Source organism: Phascolarctos cinereus, unplaced genomic scaffold (assembly GCF_003287225.1).
Source record: "Phascolarctos cinereus isolate Bilbo 61053 unplaced genomic scaffold, phaCin_HiC Scaffold_5;HRSCAF=322, whole genome shotgun sequence".
Classification (NCBI taxonomy): domain Eukaryota; kingdom Metazoa; phylum Chordata; class Mammalia; order Diprotodontia; family Phascolarctidae; genus Phascolarctos; species Phascolarctos cinereus.
Genome location: NW_027555958.1, coordinates 382,961,032 through 382,981,932, shown reverse-complemented (window position 1 = coordinate 382,981,932; position 20,901 = coordinate 382,961,032). Strand labels below are relative to the sequence as shown.

Here is a 20,901-nt window from a genome sequence, read left to right as displayed (position 1 = left end):
AAAATAAGGTAACAGACTAAGAGTTTGGAGTGAAAGCTTCTGCTTGACTCCATATTTCCAGACTTAAGAGACTGACTTGGCAGGGAGACCAATGGCAGAGGAAGAGGCTGCTTTGGCATAGAAGAAATAAAGAAAACACTTTTGGAGTTTTGGGAAGGGCTGTTGTCATACCTGGGAATGGGAGGGCCTGGGATTTTATTTTCAATCCAACAACTGACTCACTGTCTGACTCTGGATAAGTCATTTTGATGCCTTCATGTTTCTTCAGCCATAAATTCTAATACTAGCCTGATCTCTTAAGACCTGTTGTGAAGGTTAATGAGGTAATCCTCATAAAGGCTTTTTAGTTCTTTAGATGAAAGGTCCTAGTATACTCAGGAAAAAAAAAATGGAATGAAATTCTTTAGGCTGTCTTCTGATCCAAAGTACTAAGAGAGAAATGACCAATTTGAAATTGGTAGCTCTTTAATACCATATCTGTTTAATCAATAGGATTAGGGATTTGGACTGGACCAGCAATTTCATGGGTATAGTAAACTCCTGGATGAAAACAGTCCCTCTACCAATTTGGGTCAGCACCTTCTCTGTGACTTTCAGTATTAGAGAATTTCGGGTAAAGTATATGATTATAAATAGGGGTTTTACTTCTAAGCATTGCTTAGAAGAAATTTTGACATCTGGATTCAGTCACATTCCCCTAATGAAGATATTATATAATTTTAAAACATTTAACTCAATAAATGTAACTGCATGAAACATAAATGAATTTTAAGAAAACTTTAATGGAAATGTATTGTAGAAGGCTCTAACTTAATTAGGTAGCTAAATATTTTTTGGTTCTTATTTTATTCAACATGATTCCAAATTAAAAAGAAAAAAAAATAAACCAGCTACTCTTCAGCCAAGTTGATGCCTTAAATGGGTTAAAATCAATTCTGCTTCTTCCAGTTCCTCTGATTTAAAATTGACATTAGGTCTTACTGTAGAGTCTGCTCTTGTAGGTACTTCTGACACTCTTCTTTAGACTCCTGGTTTTCTTGCCCTTCAAAGGACAGTCTGCACTTTTGTTTCGGAAATGCAAGACATATGTAAAGGGGAATGGGCTTCAATAGCCCCCTATAGGCAGCTAGGGAGCACAGTGGATAAAGTACTGGGCCTACTCATCTTCGGGACTTTAAAATCTGGCTTCAGACACTTACTAGCTCTGTGACTCTAGGCAAGTCACTTAAGCCTGTTTCCCTCAGTTTCCTCTTCTGTAAAATGAGCTGAAAAAGGAAATGACAAACCACTCCAGTACCTTTGCTAAGAAAACCCCAAGTGTGGTGATGAATTGGATGTGACTGAAAAATGACTGAACAACATAAATATGCTTCATTAGTCCTAGAAGACGGAGAAATGAAGGGTGAGGAAAAGAACTGGGAAAGCAGACCATCAAGTACCTTTTCTGGTAAACTAGCTTTTCCAAGGAAAAGAGGTGAACTTGGGAAAGGGAGAGCTGTACACTTGGAATTTAAGTACATCGATTTCCTGATGGACACACTCTAGAATAAAAAAAGGGGGGGGACATTTATTCTGTAGTTAGGCATCAGAGACACACTGGGCTGGGTTTCTTTGAAAAAACAAAAAAACAAAAACCTACATATCTCTTACAGGCCATAATACAGAACATTTTTTTGAGATTACATTAAAATTTTTTCTGTTTTTGAGAAGTATCCTGAAGATTCTGTAACAAAGAATACCCTATTTAGATGTCTGGCTGGCTGAAAATAGATCCTACTTTGTGCCCAAGGTGTGTCTTTGTTAATAATCTTCCCACTCTGACCCCATGTTGTCTGACAGTCTACTTTTAAGTAAAAGCTTCCCACTACTATGACAAGTTTTTGTGTCCCTACAACACACCCCAAACTAATTGAGGTCAGAGGTAATACTATCACCATGGGATGTATCACCACTGCACCCAAAGCTAGTGTCAAAACAACCTTTTTCTCTGGCTTTTGTCCCCTCCTCCAAATGTTCAGTTTTTCTCCAAATTGGCTCGCAAGTCTTTCAAGTGTTGCTAAGATTTTGTTTTGTTTTGTTTTAAATTGTTCTTATCCTTCTTCTTTAACCTTTCCAGACTCTGGGTTTCTCTCATTCTTTCTGCTTCAGACTTCTAACCAGAATCGGAGGCAACGTGGCTTTAGATGCACTAGACCATAGAAAAAAACTCAGATTACTTTAAGAGTCAAGTGATAAACTTCTGAGGAACAGCTCTTCTTTGCCTGGAAAAGTTTATCTTCAGGCTACTCCTTATCTTCTGGGTCTTCAGGAAGGTGGAGAGGGTGTAAGCATTATTTAAGAGGAAAAGAGGCACCCTCGGGGTGGTATAGAACAGAAAATGAGACAGAAGACCAAGGGCCTAGTAACTGATCCAGTGACTGAGGGGCAACTAAGTTTCTTTGAGCCTCAGCTTCCAAATTTTCAAAGTATTCATTTTAATCTCTGCCCAAGCTTCTTCACGTAAGAACAGCAGTGCTCAAACTCCCTCATCTTACCAATGTACTTGGCCTAGGAGGAGAAGGCTCCTACTTTATGCGGGATGCGACCCCCGGAGGGGACAGCCCGAGTGAAACGCCCTGGGCTAGTCTGTGAGATGCTGCCCCACCTCCCTCCTTTAAGCTTCCTCCACCTTTCCTCTAGCATCCAAGACTGGGAGACTTGGAGGGGAGTGAGTGAGTTCTCCCGGGGGAACACTCTTTACAAGCGGCTTAGGGGAAAGGAACAAAACAACTCCCACCTCTAACCTTCCCCCCTCCATCCGCCCCCCAAGACTAGAGTCTAAGCAAGGTTGGGCATGCTCAGTTAGCCTGCGCAGGTTTGGCTCTGGATCACAATGGGAGGGGAGGGAAGCGAGGGCGGGGCGCGGGGGGTGGGGTGGCTGGAGGGGGAGGGGGCGAAGTTGGGTGGGCAGGAGCGAGGGAGGGAGGGAGGAGGGAAGAGGGGGGAGAGGGGGGAAGCTAGGAGGCCGGGAAGGAGAGGGCCGGGAAGGAGAGGGCGCATGCGCACGCCCCGCATCTGTTCGCTCTTCCACCTAGTGCGGCAGCAGGAAAACCGCAGCGGCGTCGGCGGCGACGGTGGAGGAAGGAGAGCCCCGTCCCGGGGAGGAGCAGGGGAGAAAAGGGGCAGAGAACCCAGAAGGCGAAGGCGAAGAGGACAAGGGCCTGAGTGATACGGCCGGGCCCGTCAGGGCGCTTGGCATTCCCCGCCCCAGCCTGCGACAGCCGCTGGGGAGAAGGACGAGCACGAGCCCGGGGGGCCGCCGGGGCCGCGGCCGGAGCCGCCGGGTAGGCGGGGAGGAGGACGGGGGCGGCAGCCTACCCCGCGAGCCTCCGGGCCCGGGCCCGGGGCTCCGGCACCACGCTCGCCTCCTCTCGCAGCCGTCCCCGGGAGTCTCTCCCGGGCTGGGCCAGACCGAGCTGCGCCGGGTGGGCGACCACCCCCGGCCCCCCCTGCACATCCATCCTCCCTCCGTGCTCCTCCTGCTCCTCCTCCTCCCCCTCCTTTTCCTCCCGTCTCCTATCGCCCCCGTTCCCCCCGGGTCCCCCCGCCCCCTCAGGGAGCGCGCGGGCGCGCGCACGAACCCGGGGCCGCCCGGGGCCCGGCCCCGTTCCGAGGGCAACGACGGCTTCTTTTCCACGATGTGATTTCTAAGATCGCCCTTCACCCCTTCCCCCGCCCCTTCGGGGGTATTCGATTCCGGGGCCTCCCCGCCCTCCGGCGTGCCCCGCTCAGTCCTCGGGGCGGCCGAGGGCAGACAAAGAGGGAGGCGGCGGCGGCGAGAGCACCCAGACAGACCCTCCCCTTCCAGTTACCCCGCACGGATCCACGCGTGGACCCCCCCCCGAGGGCGGCCCCTGGAAAAGCCCGCTCCGCTCCATTCCTATGCCGGGGAGGAGGCGGCGGCGACAGCGCTGGAGGAGGCTGGCCTTCTGCTCGGACAGCTGAGATCCTCGGGCCTCCGTCGTGACCGGCCGCTGCCCGGCTCGTTGCCCCGGCTCGGACACTTTGATTAAGCTCGGGAGCGTGTGGGCTTGCTCCCCCCCTCTTCCCCTTCTTCCTCTCCCTCCATCTCTTAGCACCCCCCCCACCACCCGGGGCGGGGAGTCGACGATCATGTGAAGGTGAGAAGCAGGACAGCCCAAGGAGCCGTCGGGAAAGATGGGGGATGCTGCTGCAGACCCGAGGGAGATGAAGAAGACCTTCATTGTTCCAGCCATCAAGCCGTTTGACCATTATGATTTCTCCAGGGCCAAAATCGCCTGCAATCTGGCCTGGTTGGTGGCGAAAGCCTTCGGGACAGGTAAGGTGGTACCTGGTGGCTGGATGGCTGCCTCCCTTTAGTCTGGTCCTTTCTCCCCGTTTTTTGTGTCTGCCTCCCCCCCACCCCCCACCCCAAGCCTGGTTGCTTTTCATAACAGGCTAAGTAATCAATATGACTAGAGGCTGTAGGAGGAGGTGGTGATAAGGGAAATGAAGTGAAAACAGCAGTCAGTCAGCTATGTGCCAAGCACCGGACTAAGCCGCTGAGGATACAAAGAAAGGCAAAAAAGACAGTGCTAGCAGCTCTCTGTGGTCCTGTGGTATTTTTTTTTTCTTTTTTAAAAGCAAAACCTCTCATCCACATTTTTTCTTCCTTGGGCAGCTTTTTGTGTGTGTTTTCGCATTGAATTGTATTTTTCCCTTCACTCATAATTTTGATTACACCACCAAGAATTCTAGCTTCTTCCATGTAAGAGGAGAGTGGGTGGCGCACAAGTACGATACTGATTTTGACATTTGTGAGGTGGCAGCCATTCAGGCAAGGTAAGATAGAAGGTTAGTCCTTCAAGAGATGTTTCTTTTATTCTTCTGTATTGTCGAGATCACCGTTCCTGTTTTCTCATGTAAAATCCATATGGTGAAGCTTATTTTGATTTTGCAGAATGAGATGCCTATTACCAAAATTTGAGACTTTAGAGAATGACCTGTTAATTCTCTAGCAGTAATACAAACTCTTTCCCCACCTCTCAAATGTTTTTAGTTGATTTATAAGCTTTTATGAAAGTGTCATTTGAGAGTTACTCCAAGGTGCGTTTTTTGGATGGTATGGAAACATACCAAAAGTGCTGGACTTGTCAGCACCCTGCTTCAGACCTGGGTTCTGAAATTTATTAGTTATGTGAACATGAACAAGTTATGGGAGGATCATAGATTTAGAGATGAAAGGTTCTTGGAGGTCATTCATTTAACTCCCTCATTTGACACTGAAGGGAGGAAAAGTACCTACCCAATGTCACACAGGTAGTATCAGAGCCGGAATTTGGCAGTATACTGTTTTCTCATTTGTTAAATGGGGATAAAAAATGTCAGTAGAACCTACCATGTGGTATTGTTTTGAGTCTCAAAGGAGGTAATGTCTGTAGCATTTTTAAATGCTTTGTAAAGATCAGCTGTTATTAAACATACTTCATCCCATCTTTCCAAAATATGTGGTCAGAATCCTCCAGTTAACAATTGTGCAACTGTTGGAAGTTTGGAGTGCGTGTTACAGAATGTTTAAAGAGCTCTCTTACTTTTCATATAAAGACACTTAGCAGTGGAAAGGGTGATGGATTTGTATAGAATCAGGAGGAACTGGGTTGAATCCTGGCTTTGACAGCCAACTTTGATCCTCAGCTTCCTCATCTAAAGAAGGCATATAATACTTGTACAACTAGTCTTATGGGCTTGTTCTTGGAAAGCACTAAGTAAAACTTTAGAAGCTTTTTAAAAGTAAGTTGTAACTAAGCTTTTTAAAGAGTTCATGAGTTTTCTCAGTTTGTGAATTTTTAATCCGAGACTTCATGAAAACAGTTACTTAATATTTAAAATAGTTCTAATCTGTATGTGTTCATTTTTGAGGGTTCTACAATAGGTAAGGTTTTGGGGGGGTGGACTTGGATAAATTTTATTTCTTAAACTTGTTATGAGCTAAGGATTTTCAATCCCTACAAATTTTGGTTAATTAGTCAAGTATATGAATGTTCTTAGAAGAAATGTTTTATTTCTTTTTTGAAATTGACTGTGATTCACACTTCAGTATTGGTTTTGACAGTACTAATTTTATTTTTTTTACATATGATAAGTAGGAAAAGGGTGTCTGTGAAACATTTCATTAAAATTGGCTTAAAATAAATTTTATATTTTACTGTGCCTTTTGGAGTTAGTACTTACCTTTTAGTTTTACTGTATTATAGTAACAAAGCATGATATTTACAGTTGGGATTTTGGACCCCAAAATAATACATACTCCTTTCAAGTCAAATTTACCTGGTAGTTTTCTAAGCAATGAATATGCATGTACAAACATTAGTTAGAGTGTCAAAATTGGATATTAGGAGAGCAATATAAGCAGTCATATTTTTATTCTGACATGCAACAATATATTGATTCTTTTTTCTTTTTTAAAAAATAGGTTTTATTGGTAGCTTTTGTCATATCAGTCATTCCCTTCCTCACACTGAACCCTCCCTAATAGCAAAGAAAAACAAGCAGAACTATCCAAAGACCTTGTGTGACAGTGTATGCAGTATGAAATTTATGTTTGAAATGGAAATGGTGTAGAATTTCTAGAAATGTATCCAAAGATGAAGGGGGGGAAATGTGTGTTGGCACTTGTTATATTTTAATTACAGTCTAATTTAAATTCGTACCAAATTAGGATCATATCTGGAAGAGAACCACAAATGCTGTCCAGTCCAATCTCCTTAATCTGCAGGTGAGGAGACTGAGGCCAAGGGCACTTAAGTCATTTGTTCTGAGTTGAATGGTGACTTCAGGTGCTAAGCATCAGATGCAGGACTTCACTTCAGAACCAGGGCTCTTGAACTCTTTCACTGATTTTGTTAAATGGAGCTGTTTTCAGATGGGCCATTCACCACCTTTCAGGCTAGAATAAAATATCAGTCTTAAAGTATTTGTTCCTTTCTTAAAAAATTATGTAAGTTTTTAAAAAACTGATTTTAAGCCTTAAAAAGGCTTTAAAATGATGGTCTTGTTTCATTTGAACTGCTGGACTTCGAAGTAGGAGACCTGGGCTTGGCATCTGCCTCACACAGTATGACTGTGTGATAATGGGCAAAGCTTTAGTTTCATCTATAAAATGGGAATAGTAATTTTTATGCTACCCACCCCATGAGGTCGTTTTTTTTTTAACAAAGTGGTTTGTACAGAAATATGAAGAGTTATTTTGCTAAGAACATTTCCTGAATTTGAGGAGAAGATAAAGCCTGCAGAATAGAAATTGGATAGATAATTTTTTTTTTGGAAACAGTATGGAGTACTGGGATATAAAGAACACTGGGGTATAAAGTTAGACAACTTGGATTTAAGTCCTGCCACTTCCACTTAGTAGGTGTGTGAGCTTGGCCAGGCACTTAAACTTGATCTGAGTCTATTTCCTATCTGTAAAAAAAGGAAAAATAATATTCAGACCACATGCCCCACAACATTATCGTGAAGCTTAAAAATTTGCTATGTAAGTGTGAGCTGCTTCCTAAAACTCTTATCCTGTTTAGAACATAATTTGAAGTTGAAACTTAAAATTCTGCTTTGGAATTGAAGTGCCTAGCTCTGGTAAATAGAAAACGACCTGGGTCTGAGAGGCACCAATGTACTACTTGAACTCATAGTGGCTGTACAGGTAAAAGAGTAATTATTGTCAATGAGTATTGAGGAAAAACCTGGCATAAGCAGAACTTTTCTAACATAGTTTTGACCCTTGGGGAGAGAGAAAACATTAACTGTAACTGAAGGGATTTGGGTGAGCATACTCAGTTATTTTGGTCTTGCCCTCAGAATGGACAAAAAAACCCTATTTGTGCCGAAGGTTAGTTGCATCAGACCTTTATGGAGATTCTGTAAATTACCAGTGGGGACCTTCTATGCTAAGAGTGGTAGAGTGAAAAGAACTGACTTCAGAGACAGCAAGATGTGGGTTCAGTTTCAACTTCTGCCATACATCTGGCTCTGTAATCTTGGAAGAGTCATTTAAACCTCTTCAGTGCTAAGACAACTTTCTAAGACTAGAAATTGTAGAGAAGGGATGAGGGAAGTAATCCTCACTGCAGTTCTGCACAATAATGGAATCACAGGCATTGACAGAAAAATTGTACATTTTATTTTCACTTCATCTTTCCTTATTTTGTTTACATTGTAAATCCCTTTTCCTTCCTTTTTGAGGTAGAAACTCATGGGGCAGGGAAACAATAAACCTTTATTTCTAGATATTTTGGCAGGTCCTTCCTATTAGGCTGGAAAGGTTTTGAAGAAAAAAAAAGATCATTGAATTGGAAGGAACCTTAGAGGCCATATAGCCTAACTCTTTCATTTTGCTGATGAGGTAGCTGAGGTCCAGAGAGTTTTAAGTGACTTGCCCAAAGTTTCATAGAAAGCATAGGCAAGTCCTTAGACTCCAAATCCAGTACACTTTTCACTGTATCACACTGCCTTCAATGTTTTATAAGGACCTTATGGTGTATTGGTGGGATTGACATTTACATATTTAAATACATACAGAATAAATACAAAATAAATTCAAGTTAGTTAAATATGAAGTAGTTAAGGAGGGAGGGCACTATGGGAACTAACATTTGGATGGATCAGGAAAGGCTTCATGTAAAAGCTTGAGCTGCATCTTAAAGCAAGAGATTCTGTGATGCAGCGGTGAGGAAAGACTGGAAGACAACTAGTGCAAAGGCATGGAATTTGTGAGAGGGAAAGCATGTGATAAATGGTGAAAAGGCCAGTTTGGATGGACTATAGACTATAGGAAGAGAAGTAATGTAAATAATAAATAGGCTAGAAATGCAGGTTGGGACCTGGTTGTTTAAGGCTTTGGAAGTCCAATATAGGAGTTTATATTTCATCCTAAATGGTATAGAAAATCACAGGTTAGTTGAGTAGAGGAATGACATGGTCCAGTATGTGCTTAAGGAAAATCACTTTGGCAGCTATGTGGAGGATGGATTAGAGTGATGAAAGACCAGGTAGGAGGCCATTGCAGTGGTTTAGGCAAGAGGCCATGAGGGCCTGAAGTAAGGTGGCGTCTGTCTGAATAGGGAGAAGGGATTGGGTGTTGAAGATGTGGCCATAGACAGCAAGATCTGGCAACTGATTAGATATGAGGATTGAAGGGAGAATGAAGAGTTGAGAACATAATGCCAAAGTTACGAACCTGGGAGACTAAAAGTATTGTGGTTCTTTAGCAGAAATAGAAGTTTGGAAGATGGTTGGTATTGTGGGGAAAGACGAATTCTGTTTTAGACATATCAGTTTGAAACTGGTTTGAAATGTCCAATAGGCAATTTGGTGATGTGGACATCTTTTGGGGGAGAGACTTTGGCTGCACGTATAGGTCTGTGAGTCATCAGTATAGAAATTATTTAAAACTAGGAACTGATGAGGGTGCTGAGAATCTATGTACAGAGAAAATCAAGGAGCCTGGAAACAGAGCTCATCTCTGGGGATCATCTGTAGTAAAGGTGGAGTTTGAAGAATGAACCCACAAAAGAGACTGAGAAGGAAGGGTTAGACAGATTGCAGAGGTAGGAGAGGGCAATGTCATGAAAACCTTTAGGAGAAGGGAGAAGGGTTGGTTAACAGTGTCAGATGCTGCAGAGAGGTCAAGAAAGATCAGGACTGAGAAAAGACCACCAGACGTGGCACTTAGGAGGTTGTTGATAGCTGCAGAGAACATTTTAGTTGAGTGGTGAGGCTGATGCAAGTGAGAGAAGTGGAAGCTGTGACTTGGAGAGGTTCAGTGCCAGTAATACTTTAAAGGAATTTTTTGAGTTCTGTTAATATTTCTTTGATAAAATCAATTTGACCTTGGCATGTGGTTTATGCTGAGCCATTTGTTGAAAATAAAGGGTAACATCTTCTGATGTGATATAATTTTGGTGGTTACCCTTTTTGGCACAATATAAAATGGACAGTTCCTTCATGAAAACTTGTTCTCCTCTTAAAGATTTACCAGCTAGGACTTTTCTGTCCCTCTCCCTCTCTTTCTCCATAGCCAATCAGTTGGCAGATCTTATTGGTTCTCTCTGTAATCTCTTTCATTCACACCATTCCTTCCTCAGGAGTCACAAGACTACTAATCTAGGCCATCATCTTCTCTTGCATGGATTATTACAGTAGGTTCCCAGTAGATTTCTATGCACTTCTCCTTTGGTCTGCTCTCTGATTCATTTTTCATAGAGCTACCAAAGTGATCATAGGATCATAGATCTAGAAGAGGAAAGGACTTCAGAAATGTTGTTGAACTTCTGGCTCAACAGTCGCCTTTTACAGATGAGGAAACTGAGACACTATAGTGGTGGTTGTTCAAGGTCACATAGGTAGTAATTATCAGAAGTGGGATTTGAACAATAGTCATCTTATGAGAACCATTATTCTTTCCACCAAACCAGGCTGTCTCCTGAATATTGTTAGAGAATAGTCTTGGTCATGACATTCCCCTGGCTCAATAATCTTTAATGACTTTCAGTTGCCTTTAAAATAAGATACAGATTCCTTGGTTTGGTGTTTAAAACCCTCAATCTGAATCCAGCCTGGCTCCACCTTATTTTTGTAAACTGATTAAAATACTTTATATTATGTTGTTATAGGCCTACTTAGTATTTCCCCTACATGACGTATTTTTCATCTTTGTGCTTTTGGACAGGCTCTCCCTTGGAAGTAAGAACCATTCCTACAGTGGTTTCTCTCCTCACTTCCATGTTTTGGATCCCCTAGCTCCCATACAGGATTTTCGCACTTGCTGGTTCCCACCTCCCTAAATACATTGTATTTATTTATCTGTATCTATGTTGTTTACTGTTGTAGAATGTAAAGTCTTTTGGAAAGAGACTATTTCTTTTTTATTTTTGTATCCTCAGTGCCTAGCATAGTGGTGGAAACATAGTAGGTACCTAATAAGTTCTTGGAACTGAATTGAAGAACTGGCATGGGTAAACATCAGAAATGGAATGATCTAAAATCAATTTTAGAAATAAAATTAAAAATGAGTGATCTTTAATACTGCAAAATATTTGACTTAATGGGTATTCATTTCATTAGTGTGTGAACCTCTCCATTAGTGTTCCAGTCAAAAAAATTATTACCTCATAGACCTGCCCTTTCCAAACTTAGCTAAATTGGCCCTTAGGTGCTGGACAAGTTCATAGAGACTTATGACTTGGTTCATATGTACTTAGTTCATAGGATCATAGATTTAGATCTTGAGGGATTAAGAGCTGGAAGGATTTTCAGAGTCCATCTAATACTTCTTAGTTTCCTCCCTCCATTTTACAGATGAGGAGCTGAGTAACAGAGAAGGTTTAGTTCCTTGCATAAGGTCATATAAGTAGTTAAGTAGTAGAGTCAGAATTAAAACCAAGTCCTCTGAGTCCAAATCCCTTGCTCTTTCTACTGTGTTATGCTGCCATCACTAAAAGATCTCAGACCATAGTAGCTACTAGAGATTGTTTCGTCATCAGTTCTTCACCTGAACAGCTATGCAGGATAAATGAGCATCCCTTTCAGATTTAAATCTTATCAGTCAACAAGCTTTTATTAAGTACCTGCTGTATGCTAAGATACTTGGTTAGGTTCAGGGAATACAACCATGAAAATAAAACAGTCCCTTTTCTTAAGGAGCATCTTATTCTAGAAGATAACATGTTCACATGAGAGTACAAAGTATGTACAGTGAAATTTAGTGGAAGGAGGTACTAGTGGCTAGGAGGATATTGGAAAGGTCTCTTGGAGGATGTGGTGTTTGAGTTGAACTTTGAAGGGAAACACCCATTATTGTTAGGGGTGAAGGTGAGGAAAGAGTTCATTCTAGGAAAGGAGAATAGCCAGTTTAAAGACATGTAGCAGGAGATGGAATGTTGTGTGTAAAGAATAGCAAGAAAGCTGGTTTGACTAGATTGTAGAGTGGAAAGCACAGCAGTGTATAATAAATTTTTTTTGAGGGTTCAACTTTCCTTCTAGTCACCCAAGTTTGCAGCTCCTCCTGCTCACCCTGCGTAGCTAGTCAGTTGCCTCTTATTGTCATTTGTACTTTTACAACAGCTTGAAAGTTCCCTTCTCTTTACTCATACAGCCACCACTATAGTTCAGGCCTTCATTATTTTATCATCTTGAAATTGCTCTTCTTGCCTCCAGTCTTTCCCAACTTCAGTCCATCCTCCACATAGCTGCCACAGTGATTTTCCTTAAACACAGGTCTTTACATATCACTCCCTCACTCGATAAACTTCAGTGGCTTCATATAACTTGTAGCATCAGATATAAACACCTTTGTCTAGTATTTAAATCCCTTACAACTTAGTTCCATTCTACATTTCCAGCCTTATTACAAATTGCTCCCCTTCATGCACATTGACTTCCAGCCGATTAAGTTGTCTTGTTGTTCCTTACACATGACTTTTAGTCTCCTCCTGTGTCCTTTGCCTTTGCACTGGCTAGTCCCTATGCCAGAAATGTGTTCTCTCCTCCCTTCTGCCTTCTAGAATCCTTAGAACTTCATCACAGCTCAGCTCAAGTGCCATTTTCTACTCAAAGCTTGATCCCCCAACTTTTTAGTGCTTTCCTTCTCAAATGATCCTGTATCTATTTTGAATATGCATACATACACACATTCTTAGATATACACAAGCAGCTAGATTATGTGCCTCTTGAGGACAGGGACTGTTTTCATTTATATCTTTGTGTGCTTGGTGCATGGCACAGTGTCTAGTACCTCTCTGTTACCTATCAAGTATTTAATAAATACTTACTGATTATTGATTGAAGCATGCTGGAGCTAGGTTGTAAAAGGCTTTAAGTTCTAAATAGAGTACTTTGTATTGGTATTGGAGTTTGAGAAAGGGGTGACATGGTCAGACCTTTGCTTTAGGAAAAATCATTTTTATATATATAGAGGATGAATTGGAGGTGTGAGAGTTAAGACATGGAAATCTGTTAGACTACTGCAGTGGTCTTGGTGACTGAACTAGGATGGAGCTGGAGAGAAGGTGATGGATGTGAGAGGTGTTATGGTGGTAGAACCAACAAAACTTGTCAACTGGGATGTGTGGGGTAAAGGTAATTGAGAAGTTATGGATAACTTTGAGGTTGTGAATCTTTGTGACTGGAAGGTTGGTGATTCCCTTAATTGAAATAGGGAAGTTTTGGGGGGGGTGTTGGGTGGAAAGGTTATAAGTTTTTCTTTAAATATGTTGAGTTTGAGGTACCTATGGGATGTGCAGTTTCCAATGTCTGATAGGCAGTTGGTGTTGGGAGGCTAGATCTCAGACTGTATATCTGTATCTGTGTCACTTTATGTCTGGTAGTTATCTTTGTAGATAATTTCCCTCATGACAGCTGAGGTCACCAAGAAGGGTATAGAGGGAGAACAGAGGGAACCTGGATAGAGCTTTGGGATACACTCACAGATAGAGTATGGGATAATGGATGAAGATCCAGTGAAAAATATTGAGGAATAGCCAGGCAAATGGGAGTAGAACCAAGAGAGAGGGAAGGGTCCTGAAAATCCAGAGATTAGAGAGTATATGGGAGAGGGAGAAGTGGGGGAGAAGGGAGAAAGGGGAGAGTCAGCAATTTCAAGTGCTATAAATAACAATAATGAGGTGATGGCAAAGAAAACTTGAATCTGAATCATCTGATCCTTACAAATTTTAGGAATACAGGTGCTTTTTCTTTGGCTAGGATATTCATATTTGGAAATTTTCTGTAGGAATTTAAATTAATTTTGGGGATGGGTCTGTTCTGATTTTCTTAGATATCCTGCTTTATGCTTTGTCAAGATTCTATAGCTCTTTTACTATTGGTAAATGGAATATTGATGTTTAGCAGACAAAACAAACAATTATTTTTAATTAATATTTTAGTTACAGTGGCATAGATTCATTAGTAGTAATTAAACTTGATGTTTAATTATGATTAGTAATTGTTTATACTTGTTTAGTACCATTTCATCTTTGTGTGTTTTTAAAACATACTTACTCTCATGATGTTGTTTATTATATGGCTGATAGTACTATTTCTTCTATTTCTATTCAACCCATTTATTTCCCTTCTCCCTTAGAGAAGTCCCTTAAGCAATATGTTCTTCAGATTATCTCTGTATTGAAATAAAATATCTATCCATACTAGCTTTAGCATTTTGAGGTTGTTAGAAGAAAACTCTCAGTCAACAAGCATTTATTTAGCCTATACTGTGTGCCAGGAACTGTCCTAAGCGTTGGAGATACAAAGAAAGACAAAAAGCAGGCACTGTTGTCAAAGAGCTCACAGTTTAATGGGGGAGATGGCATGATAATAACTGTGTACAAACCAGCTATCTATAGGATAAATTGGAGATAATCAATAGAGGGAAAGCACTAGCATTAAGGAGAAAGACTTCATGTAGAAGGTAAGTCTTTATCTCTGGATTGAGGAAAGCCAGGAGCAGAATTCCAGGCACGGGGGGACAGCTCATGACAATGCTGAGAGTTAGGGGATGGAATGTTTGAGGATTCACAGGAAGGACATTGTCATTGGGGTGAATGTGGGGGTACACAGTGTACATGGGGGTAAGGTAGAAGAAGATTGGAAACATGGGAGGTTTTGAAGGGCTTTGAATACTAAATGGGGATTTTGTGTTTGATCCTGGTAGGTGATAGGAAGACACTGGAGCTTTTTGAATAGAGGAGTGACATGGTTAAACCTGCATTATAGGAAGATTAATTTGATATCTGAATGGAAGGTTTCATGGAGTGGGGAGAGACTTAAGGCAAGGAGACCAAGCATCAGGCTATGACAGTAATCCAGCTATGAGGTGATGAGAGCCTGAACCAGGTTGATGTCAATGTCAGGAGAGAGGATGGGGAATATGCAAGAGATGTTATGAAGGTAAAACCAAAGACTTGGCAACAGATCAGATTTAGTGGGGGAAGAAAGAGTGAGGAGTCAAGGATGGATTCTTTTTTTTTAAATATAAATTTATTTGTGGTTTTCAACATTCATTTCCACAAGTTTTTGAGTTCCAAATTTTACCCCGTCTCACCTTCCCTCCACCCCAAGATGGCATGCATTCTGAATATCCCTTCCCCTAGTCTGTCCTCTTTTCTTTCTCTCCCCCCTTCTCTTATCCCCTTCCCCTTCTATTTTCCCGCAGGGCAGGATAGACTTCTGTGCTCCATTTCCTGTATTTCTTATTTCCTGATAGCATGTGAAAACTTTTTTTTAAACATATGTTTTTATAACTTTAGGTTTCAAATTTTCTCTCTTCCTCCCTCCCCACCCACCCTCATTGAAAAGGCAAGCAACTCAATATAGGTTATACATGTGCAGTTATGCAAAACACTTCTATAGCAGACATGTTGTGAAAAACTAACTCTATTTCCCTTAATCCTATTCTGCCCCCCCATTTATTCTATTCTTTCTTTTGACCCTGTTCCTCCTCAGAAGTATTTACTTCTGATTACACCCTTTTTCAATCTGCCCTCCTCTCTATCATCCCCCTGCTCTCTTGTCCCCTTCTCCCCCTATTTTCTTAGGGTAAGACAAACTTCCATACCCAACTGAATGTGTGTGTTATTCCCTCCTTAAGCCAAATCGTAAGAGAATAAGATTTACTCATTCCCTCTCACCTTCCCCTGCTTCCCTTTCACCATAAGAGACTTCTTTTCTTTTTTTTGTGAGATAATTTACCCCATTCTACCTCTCCCTTTCTTCTTCTCCAAGTATAATCCTCCCTCATCCCTTAATTTTATTCTCCAGATATGACCACTTAATCTTCAACTCACCCTGTGCCATCTATCTATCTATCTATATACATATAATTTTTTTCCTCCAACTACCCTAATACTGACAAAAGTTTCATGAGTTATAAATATCATCTTTCCATGCAGGAATGTAAACAGTTCAATCTTAATAAGTCTCTTATGATTTCTCTTTCCTGTTTACCTCTTCATGTTCCACTTGAGTCCTGTATTTGAAAGTCAAATTTTCTATTCAGCTCTGGTCTTTTCATCAGGAATGCTTGAAAGTCCTCTATTTCACTGAATGACCATTTTTTCCCCTGAAGGATTATACTCAGTTTTGCTGGGTAGGTGATTCTTGGTTGTAATCCTATCTCCTTTGCCCTCCAGCATATTATATTCCATGCCCTGCGGTCCTTTAATGTAGAAGCTGCTAAATCTTGTGTTATCCTGATTGTGTTTCCACAGTACTTGAATTGTTTCCTTCTGGCAGCTTGTAAGATTTTCTCCTTGACCTGGGAACTCTGGAATTTGGCTATTATATTCCTAGGAGTTTTCCTTTGGGGATCTCTTTCAGGAGGAGATCTGTGGATTCTTTCAATTTCTATTTTGCCCTCTGGTTCTACTATATCAGGGCAGTTTTCCTTGATAATTTCTTGAAAGATGATGTCTAGGCTCTTTTTTTGATCATGGCTTTCAGATAGTCCAATAATTTTTAAATTCTCTCTCCTGGATCTATTTTCCAGGTCAGTTGTTTTTCCAATGAGATATTTCACATTGTTTTCTAATTTTTCATTCTTTTGGATTTGTTTTACAGCTTATTTCTCATAAAGTCACTAGCTTCCAATTGCTCTATCTAATTTTTAAGGAAGTATTTTCTTCAGTAGTCTTTTGGACTTCCTTTTCCATTTGGCCAATTTTTATTTTTAAGGCATTTTTCTCCTCATTGGCTTTTTGGACCTCTTTTGCCATTTGGGTTAGGCTATTTTTTAAGGTGTTATTTTCTTCAGTATTTTTTTGGGTCTCCTTTAGCAAGCTGTTGACTTGTTTTTCATGATTTTCTTGCATCACTCTCATTTCTCTTTCCAGTTTTTCCTCTGCGTCCCTTACTTGCTTCTCAGAATCCCTTTTGAGCTCTTCCAAGGCCTGGGACTGATTCATATTTTTCTTGGAGGCTTTGTATGTAGGAGCTTTGACTTTGTTGTCTTCTTCTGGTTGTATATTTTGATCTTTGTCACCAAAGTAAGATAATATAGTCTGACTCTTTTTGCGCTGCTTGCTCATGATCCCGGCCAGTTACTTGAGTTTTAAACTCTTTGTTAAGGTAAGAGTCGGCTTCCAATGTGGAGAATGTACTGTCCCAAACTTCAGGGGTTTGTGTAGCTGTTTTCAGAGATACTTGTAGGTACCTGTAAATTTTCAGTTCTTGCAAGGTGGTATGATAAGGGGCGAGGTGTTTACTCCTTTCCTGGCCTGTGAGCACAGGTATTCCTTTCTGTCCTGTAACTGTGAGGAGGGGTTTCTCTCCACAGCCACTACAAGCTCCACCACGCCAGAGCTCCTCCTCACCCCAGAACTGTGAGCCAGATCCAAACGCTGGCAAAGCAAGAGATTCCTGCCTCAGCACTGGCAAAGAGATCCCTGTGATCCCTCTCTGATCAGCAACTGGATTCCCCCTGTCTATGGGTCGGAAGCTCGGGAAGCAGCTGCACCCCCCCCACCACGCTCTGGGGAATGAAGCTGAAACCCCACCTTCCTTTCTCAGCACCGACAGAAACAGACTTTTCCCACTGACCTTCTAAGTTGTCTTTGGCATTCGTGGGTTAAGGACTCTGGAAACCTCCACAGCTGCTCGAGATTCAGTCCTCTGAGGCTTGCTCCAGGTTTGCTGCGGCCTGCGCACCCACACCGCGCTGCGCTCCCAGCCCGGTGCCATACACCTTTCTGATCAATCATCCAGGTTGTCTTGGGCTGGAAGTTTGTTTCACTCTGTCTTTTTATGGGTTCTGCTGCTTCAGAATTTGTTTAGAGCCATTTTTTATTAGTATTTGGAGGGGTTTGGGGGAGAGCTCAAGCAAGTCACTACTTTCACTCTGCCATCTTGGCTCTGCCTCCCAAGGATGAATTCTTGGGTGACTGGGAGAATGATAGTCCCCTCATAGTAATAGGAATTATCAGACAGAGAAGGCTTTGGAGGGAGAAGGAAAATGAGTTCAGTTTTGGACATGTTGAGTTTAAGTCTATAAAACATCCAGTTCCAGCTGTCTAGTAGGTAAATGGAGATGGGTGTCTGGAGATTTGGACCAGATAAGTAGATCTGAGAATCATCAACATAAAGAGATGATCATTGATTCCAGGAGAATCGATGAAATCACCAAGAGAAAAAGTATGGAGGGAGAAGGGCCCCAGGTCAGAGACCTGGATGACATTCATTATTAGCTGTTGTGACCTGGAAGATCTAGCAAAGGAGACCAAGAAGGAATGGTCAGACAGGTAGGAAGAGAAACAGGATAGATTAGTAATTAATGATAACAACTCATGTTTCTGTAGTCACTAATGGTTTTTTTTAAAATTAATTTATTCTGAATTATCAACAGTCACTTCCATAAGCGTTTTTTTTTTTTTGGCTAGGCAGTGGGGTTAAGTGACTTGCCCAAGGTCGCACAGCTAGTAAGTGTTATGTGTCTGAGGCCAGATTTGAACTCAAGTCCTCCTGAATCCAGGTCTGGTGCTCTGTCCGCTGCACCATCTAGCTGCCCTCCATAAGCTTTTGAGTTTTAAATTTTTCTCTCCCTCCCTCCCCACCTCCGTCCCCAAAATGGTGCACAATCTGATATAGGCTATACATATACATTCCTATTAAACATATTTTCACATTAGTCATGTTGTAAGGAAGAATTAGAACCAATTGGAGGAACCACCAGAAAGAGGAAACAAAACACAACAGAATTAAAAAAATAGCAAATAGTATGCTTTGATCTGCTTCAAACTCCATAGTTCTTTTTTCTTTGTGGATAGCATTTTCCATCATGAGGCCTTCGGAGATGTCTTAGATCCTTGTATTGCTGAGAAGGGTTAAGTCTATCAATATCAGTCATCATACAACGTGGCTGTTAACTGTGTACAATGTTCTCCTGGTTCTGCTCACTTCACTCAGCATCAGACCATATGAGTCTTTCCAGGTTTTTCTGAAGTCAGCCTGTTAATCATTTCTTATAGCACAATAGTATTCCACAACTTGTTCAGCCATTTCCCAGTTGATGGGCATCTTCTCAATTTCCAATTCTTTGCCACTACAAAAAGAGCTGCTATAAATATTTTTGTACATGTGGGTTCTTTTCCCATTTGTGATCTCTCTGGGATATAGCCCTAGAAGTGTTATTGCTGGGTCAAAGGATATGCACATTTTTATAGCCCTTTGGGCATAGTTCCCCATTGCTCTCCAGAATGGTTGGATCATTTCACAACTTCACAAACAATGCATTAGTGTTCCAATTTTCCTACATCTTCAACATTTATCATTTTCCTGTTTTGTTATCTTGGCCAATCTGATAGGTGTGATGTGGTACCTCAGAGTTGTTTTGATTTGCATTTCTCTAATCAATAATAATTTAGAGCATTTTTTCATATGACTCTAGATGGCTTTAATTTCTTCATCTGAGAGCTGCCTGTTCAGAATCCTTTGACCATTTATCAATTGGGGAATGGCTTGTATTCTTATAAATTTGACTTAATTCTTTATATATTTGAGAAATATTTTTACTGGTTGTAAAAATTCTTTCCCAATTTTCTACTTTTCTTCTAATCTTGGTTGTATTGGCTTTGTTTGTACAAAATATAGTCACTAATGTTAACAAAATACTTTCTTCCCAAAAGCCATATAGGAATGTAATATCTAATTATTTCTGTTTTATAGTTAAGGAAACTGCAGCTGAGAGAGGTGAAATGACTTGCCCATGATCACACAGATAAAAAGTATCAGAGCCAGGATTTGAATTCAAGTTTTTTCCTGACTCCAAGTCCAGTGCTCATTTTGATATAATATGCTGTCATCTTCTCTTTTTATAAATACAAACTACATAAACTATACGCATTTTGTATTTAGCTTTTATAAACACACAAATGATTTTCACCTTCATGTTTATACATCTGGATTTTTCTGAGATAATTATCATTTCCATTTTCTAGACAGTTTTAAAAAAATATTTTTTATCATCTATAGCCGATTTAGAGGAAAATAATGAGAATAATGTAAGAGGAATTCCAAATTCCTGTAAATTTTCTACTTCTTTGTAGTTTGGGTCTTGGCTTTTTGACCTGATGTAGGCTATTTGACCTGGCTGCAATCTCCTTGTCTGTAAAATAAAGAGGTTGGACTAGATAATTTTTAAGGTGCCTTTAAGCCTTTATTCTTATAAGGTCCTCTGCTTACTCAAGAGGATTCTGTCCCCACTCTTCCACCCCCCAAACTCCCTTTTTCACATGAGAATATTGAAACAGTTAACAGAGGAAATTGCTTTTTTTGGAAAGACTTCATGGATACAGACTCCAAGGTCTATATGTAAGCTTTGAAAAACAACTTTCAGTCACTATACCTTTTTTAAAAAATCATATTTAAAAATGATTAAGAGACTCTGTTTTTTTTCTTTAAAAAAATATTTCTTTTTACATTGCTGTCATTCCCCAGTTATAATTCCCCATTCCTTCTTTGTATCAAAGCATGGTTAAACGAACTTTACTAATGAATTAAATGAGTGATAGCATATGCCATATTTTTTTCCTGTAGTTTGCCACTTCTCTGCTGAGAAGATGGGAGGTATGTTTGATTCTTAAGCTCTGGAGTCAAGATTGGTTATTATATTGATCTGTTTTATTTTCCTTTATGTTACTGTGATTATTGCTCTCAGTTCTACTGTTAAGTTCACTAAGTTTAGTTTACAAGTCTTCCTAAAGTTCTCTGATCTTTGTTATTTCTTATAGTACAGTATTGCATTAGATCTGTGCTCTACACTTTTCTTCAGCCGTTCCCCAATTTATGGTCACACACTTTGTTTCTAATCTCTTGCAATGATGATAGCTCTGCTATAAATATTTGGTAATAGTAAGACCT

The 20,901-nt window shown here is 40.8% G+C and overlaps 1 protein-coding gene across 4 annotated transcripts in view; it reads left to right on the top strand.

Moving 5' to 3' along the window:
- The first annotated feature begins 4,029 nt into the window (after positions 1-4,029).
- The window catches only part of CAMSAP2 (calmodulin regulated spectrin associated protein family member 2), a 152,723-nt gene continuing 135,851 nt past the window's right edge, over positions 4,030-20,901 (top strand). For all 4 annotated transcript variants that reach the window (XM_021002984.2, XM_021002983.2, XM_021002982.2 and 1 more), the window contains exon 1: positions 4,030-4,339. In XM_021002984.2, the coding sequence (XP_020858643.1) occupies positions 4,198-4,339 (142 nt within the window). In that variant the 5' untranslated portion in view covers positions 4,030-4,197. The remainder of the gene's footprint in view (positions 4,340-20,901) is intronic.